This window comes from Grampus griseus (assembly GCF_964374135.1).
Source record: "Grampus griseus genome assembly, chromosome: 14".
NCBI classification, from domain to species: domain Eukaryota; kingdom Metazoa; phylum Chordata; class Mammalia; order Artiodactyla; family Delphinidae; genus Grampus; species Grampus griseus.
The window spans coordinates 6352248-6359113 of NC_139008.1; the positions used below are offsets into that span (position 1 = coordinate 6352248).

The 6866-nt window shown below is 41.1% G+C and overlaps 1 protein-coding gene across 1 annotated transcript; it reads left to right on the top strand.

The window, feature by feature from the left end:
- Positions 1-1118: 1118 nt before the first annotated feature.
- Positions 1119-2016, top strand: LOC309832237 (vomeronasal type-2 receptor 116-like; the record flags this gene model as incomplete). Its single annotated transcript, XM_082669862.1, is given in 3 exon segments — positions 1119-1579; positions 1581-1689; positions 1693-2016. Coding segments are annotated over 3 exon segments (894 nt in total).
- Between the last annotated feature and the right edge of the window lie 4850 nt (positions 2017-6866).

The following is a 6866-nucleotide window of genomic DNA, read 5'->3' on the forward strand; positions in this document are numbered from 1 at the left end:
TCTCGGGTGAGTTACTTCAGCTCTTTAAGCCTCAACAGTTTTCTTCTGCAGAGTGGTTGCTTCTATCTACCTACCTCTTGAGATTCTGTGAAAATTGAAGGGGAGATATTATATGAAGCAAATTGCCTGGAGTATCACAGATACACATTAGAATTGGTCTCTTTAGCCTCCCTACTCCACGGCCTCAGAAAAAAGAAGGTGCTGCAGGAGAAGTAGGTAGAATGTAGATAATAACAGAGCTTTTTGTGTGGTTGAGAGTTTGGACTCAATCTAGAGCAGTGATTCTCAAAGTGTAGTACCTATACCAACAGCATCAGCATCGCTGGAGAACGTGTTAGAAATGTAAATTCTGAGTTTCCCAATCAGAAACCCTGGCGGGGGACCAGCAAACTGCTTTAACAAGCCCCCCATGTGATTCTAATGCATGCTAATGTCTGAGAATCACTGATCTAGAAGAACATGAGAATAATTGTGGCATTTGAATCATGGAAGTAGTATGAAAGGATTTAAATAATAGAAACAATAATACCTGTGGTTGAATGGTTGAGAGATGAGAGGGATTCAAGACAGAAGACAGGGAGACACATTAGGGAGTTATTCTGTTAAAATACAAGTTATTCAAATTGGAACAACATAGTAAAAGTGATAATGAACAGGACATAGGTTTGCAATGATGTGGATAACAGAAATAATGTAAATTTGTAGCTCATTAAGTGAGCGTTTATGCCTTGCTGCTCTCTATATGTGCAACAGTTGGGATATTCTCTAGGTCACTGCAGGTTATCAATAAACACTTGCTTTTGAGTGAATGAATCCAGGATATGTCCTCCTCTGCCCATATCTAAGTGAAATGGTTGGGTGTAATTTTTGTTTATATGAAAGAACATGTTCCTTTGCATATGTAAGATAAGCAAAAGAGGTGATGTTAGGTTCCTTGGTCCTTGATATACTAAGAAACACTAGACAGCATTAACTCAGAATTCTTCTCTCTGTAATGTTCCTTTATTTGGTGTCAAATTATAGAAATTTGACCACAGGTAAATATTTAGGGAGATCAAGAGAATCACTGAACCCAAGGTAACAGCACCTTGCTTTTCTTGCTGGATGTGAAGCAATGTATGAAGTGTCCAGACCATCAGGACCCAAATAGTGATCGAGATCGTTGCCTCTCAAAGGCTGTGACCTTCTTGTCCTACGAAGATCCTCTGGGGATGGTCCTTGCCTGCACTGCCCTTTGTCTGTCTGTCCTCACAGCTGTAGTTCTTGGCGTCTTTGTGAAGTACAGGGACACCTCCATAGTCAAAGCTAAACACCGGGCTCTCAGCTGCATCCTGCTCATCTCCCTCATCCTGTGCTTCCTCTGCTCTTTCCTCTTCATTGGCCATCCCAACACTGCCACCTGCATCCTCCAACAGATGACATTTGGAGTCATGTGCACTGTGGCTATTTCCACCATTTTGGCTAAAACCATCACTGTAGTCCTGACTTTCAAGGTCACAACCCCAGGGAGAAAGATGAGGCAGTGGTTGCTTTCAGGGGCACCCAATTTGATCATTCCCATCTGCTCATTGATTCAAGTGACTCTGTGCTGTCTGGTTGGGAACCTCTCCCCCTTCCGTTGACATGGAGACACATTCAGAGCCTACCCTCCTAATCGTTGTGTGCAATATGGGCTCCGTTGTCATGTTCTAACTTTCCTTAGGATACTTGGGCTCCTTGGCCCTCTCGAGCTTCACTTTGGCCTTCCTGGCCAGAAGCCTGCCTGACACTTTCAATGAAGCCAAGTTCCTGACATTCAGCATGTTGGTGTTCTGCGGTGTCTGGATCACCTTCCTCCTTGTGTATAATAGCACCAAGGGGAAGGTCATGGTGGCTGTAGAGATCTTTTCCATCTTGGCTTCCAGTGCTGTGTTACTAGGATGCATCTTTGCCTCCAGGTGCTATAATATTCTCCTTAAGCAAGATAAGAATACCCTGCGAAGATTAAGGGGTAAAACAAACTCTGGGGAAAAATAAATATTTAAGGCTTTATTTCATGGATTTCATAAAACATTTAGAAAGCTTTAAATTAAGCAATACTTTGAAGAGTTCACTCCTCACACCCTGCCATATGTACCTAAATGTTCTAACATTATTTCCTCCTTGATTTTCAATGCTCTGGTTATTATAAACTAAATTCCTAGATATAAATCTGTATTCTGCACTCACTCTTCTTTCATTGATGCTTTCTCTGAATTAATACCATGCTGTTTTAACTTTCTGGATTTCATGGTATGTTCTGACAGTTGATAATACCTGTTCTTTGTTATTGCTGTTTTTCAGTTATTTTCTGTTTATTCTTACAATATTCTCTTTGACTCTTTGAATGGTCTTGGCAAATTCCATAATACACAGTAAGAGATTTGGATTGGAATCGTTTTGAATTCAAAGATTAATTTGAAGAAGGACTGACCTCTTTGCAATTAAAAGTTTCCCACTCAGGAATGTGGGTTATCTCTATTTATCTTAGCATTTTCAGTTTATTTATTAATGTTTTAGTATAGTTTCTGACTGGTTATTTGGGTTGTTAAGTAATGTATTGTTTCTTGTACATTTCTTGAGCTTACTTGTTTGCTCCTGTTAATTGTAAATTGATTCTTTTGGTCTTCTAAGGTATGAAAAATACTGTAAGGTTTCTTTCTGCTCAAGATAACTTATTTCTTTCCTAGTGTATTGGCAAGATTCTTTAATACAATGCTTAATCGTAGCAGTAATTGTAATTTTGTGTCTTGGCTTTAGTGGGAAAACTTCTAATGTTTTTTTTTCCATTAAAATGTATGTTTGTGGTAAGTCTTTGGATCATACCTTTCTGTTAATCCAAATGAATATCTCATTAATGACGAGAGTGCTCTGTATTCAACCCAACCTAAGTTTTTTACATAAATTTTTAAAATTGTGATAAATACCCATAACATAAAATTTACCATCTTAACCATTTTTAAGTGTATAGTTTCAGTAGTGTTAAGTACATTGGCGTTGTGTGCAACATATCTCCAGAACTCTTTTGGTCTTCTCAAATTAAACCTCTACACCCATGAAACAATTCCCTACCCCCTGGCATTCATCATTCTAGGTTCTTTCTCTATGAATTTGACTGCTCTAGGTACCTCAGAGAAGTAGAGTCATACAGTATGTGTGTTTTCATTACTGGCTTATTTCACTTAGAATAATGTCCTCAAGGTTCATCCATGTTGTAGCATGTGTCAAAATTTCCTTCCTTTTCAAGGATGAATAATATTCCATTGTATGTATATTTACCACATTTTGTTAATCCATTCCTTCATCAATGGACACTTGAGTTGCTTCCATTTTGGGGCTCTTGTGAATTACGCTGCTATGAACAAGGGCATACAAATACCTCTTTGAGATCCTGCTTTCAGTTCTTTTGGGCATATACCCAGAAATGGAATTGCTGTAATTCTTTTTTTTTTTTTATTTTTTGAGGAACCACCAAACTGTTTGCTAGAGTGGCTGCAGCATTTTACATTCCCATAAACAGTGCACACACGTTCCGATTTCTCCACATCCTTACCAACACTTGCCCTTCTCTGCTGTTTAATAATAGCAATCTCAATAGCGTGAGGTGGAATCTTATCGTGGTTTTTGTTTGTTTGTTTTTATTAAAGGGTAAGATTCATTTTTCCTACTGCTGTTGATCTCAGAGAGACAGCAGTGAGCACTGGCTTGAAGGGAGATCTTAGTTCTCCACCCAGGAATTGAACCTGGGTAGCCTGGATGAAAACCAGGAATCCCAGCCACTAGACTAGCCAGGGCTAGAGGCTGAAGCAAATTTTCCCTGGCCCTTGCCCCCCCACTGAAAAATGCATTTCTCAAGGAGGCAAAAACTGTAAAAACAGGCACAAAGTTTATTATTAGGGACAGCACAAGTGGGAGAGCACACAGAGAAACAGTTTGTTTGGTTAAGACCAACGCAAGGCAGAGATACACACCCAGAGAGAAAGGGTGTGGGCGTCCTCCCTAATGAGTAGGAGCCAGTAAAAAGGCGGTTAAATCATTTATACAGGGCAGTCCTTCGGGTCTTTGTTTACCTTTGGCCAATTATCTGGTTTCTTTCTCCACACCTGCCCTACCCTAGGATCCTCCCCAGCATGCGTGCACAAATTTTTTCCAAGATGGATTCCAGCCCACCCTCTGGGGGGGGCCTTGACATCACCTATTATGGGGTGGCACCCCCTCCTTTTTGATCCCCAAGGAGCCTTTCTGCATGTGTGCAATGTCTCCCTTGTCCCAAGAAAGGGAAATATATGACCTCTTGATCTTTTACTCAAAAGGGTTTAGCCCCTCTCTGTTCCTGCCATGACTGTTATATTAAAGTTTCCTCAGGAGACAAAGTCTGGCTACCCTGTTTCTGTTGTTATTTCTATGTCGAAGTGCAAACAGGAGGTTGGTTGTAAATATCTAACCTGGAGCCACCTGTCTCCTGTCTCAGGAAATGCAAACAGGAGGCTAGTTCTAAGTGTCCAGCCTGAAGCCCATCTTTTTCTCACGGCAAGAAATGTAAACAGAAGGCCAGCTGTAAATGCCTAGCCTGGAGCCCATCTGTCTCCTGCCTCACTATTAAGATGTAAATGACGTATAACACTGTATTGGTCCAAGGTGTACAACACACTGATTTGATAGATGTATGTATTCCAAAATGATTACCAAAATGAGTTTAGTCAATTCACCTCAAGTAGTTACAATTTTTTTCTTGTTATAAGAACTTTTAAGATCTACTCCCTTGGCAACTTTCAAATATACAATCCAGTGCTGTTAACTGTAGTCACCATGCCGTACATTATAGCCTTCAAACTAATTTATCTTGCAACTGGAAGCTTTTTTTTTTTTTTTTTTTTTTTTTTGCAGTGCGCGGGCCTCTCACTGTTGTGGCCTCTCCCGTTGCGGAGCGCAGGCTCCGGACGTGCAGGCTCAGCGGCCATGGCTCACGGGCCCAGCCGCTCCGTGGCATGTGGGATCTTCCCGGACCGGGGCACGAACCCGTGTCCCCTACATCAGCAGGCGGACTCTCAACCACTGCGCCACCAGGGAAGCCCGAAACTGGACGCTTTTACCTTTTGATCACCTTCACCCATTCCCCCCACCCTCAGCCCCAACTCTGGCAATCACTAATCTGTTCTCTGTACCTACAAGTTGAGGGGTTTTTTTGGTTCCACACACAAGTGATAGCGTAGAGTATTTGTCTTTCTCTGTCTGACTTATTTCACTTAGCATAATGCCCCCGCGGTCCATCCTTATTTTTTATGGCTGATAATATTCCATTGTATATATTGTATATATTCCATTGTATTTTTTTTATCTATTCATCCATCGATAGACACTTAGGTTGTTTCCCTATCTTGGCTATTCTTGGGTGGGCCAAAAGGTTCATTCGGTTTTTCTGTAAGATGGCTCTAGTAGCACTTAGTTGTCTTTAACTTCATTCAAAACAATTTTGTTAGATTGTATGTGACAGCTGTCATATCAGTGTACATTTAAAAAAAGACTTATCAAAATTGGTGAATTTTGGTGTGGCCATTTTAATATTGAAGATGGAAGAAAAAAAGCAACATTTTCAGCATATCATGCTTTATTATTTAAAGAAAGGTAAAAAACGCAACTGACACACACAAAAAAAGATTTGTGCAGTGAACGTGCTGTGACTGATCGAACATGTCAGAAGTGGTTCGCAAAGTTTTGTGCTGGAGATTTCTCGCTGGACGATGCTCCATGGCTGGGTAGACCAGCTGAAGATGGCAACGATCAAATCGAAGCTCAAAACATCCAGATCAGGCGCTGAAAATCATTTGCACCAGCTCGGTTATGTTAATCGCTTTGATGTTCAGGTTCCACATAAGTTAAGCGAAAAAAAACCTTCTGGACCATATTTCTGCATGCGATTCTCTACTGAAACGTAATGAAAACCTTCCGTCTTTAAAACAAACTGTGAGGGGCTTCCCAGATGGCGCAGTGGTTGAGAGTCTGCCTGCCGATGCAGGGGACACGGGTTCGTGCCCCGGTCTGGGAAGATCCCACATGCTGCGGAGGGGCTGGGCCCGTGAGCCATGGCCGCTGAGCCTGCGCGTCCGGAGCCTGTGCTCCGCAACGGGAGAGGCCACAACAGTGAGAGGCCCGCGTACCGCAAAAAAAAAAAGAGAGAGAGAAAATAAATAAATAAATAAATAAAACAAATTGTGAGAGGTGATGAAAAGTGGATACTGTACAACAATGTGGAACAGAAAAGATGGTGGGGCAAGCGAAATGAAGCACCACCAACCACACCAAAGGCCGGTCTTTCATCTAAAGAAGGTGATGTTGTGTATATGGTGGGATTAGAAGGGAGTCCTCTATTATGAGCTCCTTCCGGAAAACCCAAAAATTAATTCCAACAAGTACTGCTCCCAATTAGACCAACTGAAAGCGGCACTCGACAAAAAGCGTCCAGAATTAGTCAACAGAAAACGCATAATCTTCCATCAGGATAATGCAAGACCGCATGTTTCTTTGATGACCTGGCAAAAACTGTTACAGCTTGGCTGGAAAGTTCTGATTCATCCGCCGTATTCACCAGACATTGCATCTTCAGATTTCCATTTATTTTGGTCTTTATAAAATTCTCTTCATTGAAAAATTTCAATTCCCTGGAAGACTATAAAAGGTACCTGGAACAGTTCTTTGCTCAAAAAGATAAGAAGTTTTGGGAAGGTGGAATTATGAAGTTGCCTGAAAAATGGCAGAAGGTAGTGGAACAAAATGGTGAATATGTTGTTCAATAAAGTTCCTGGTGAAATTGAAAAATGTGTCTTTTATTTTTACTTAAAAAACCGAAG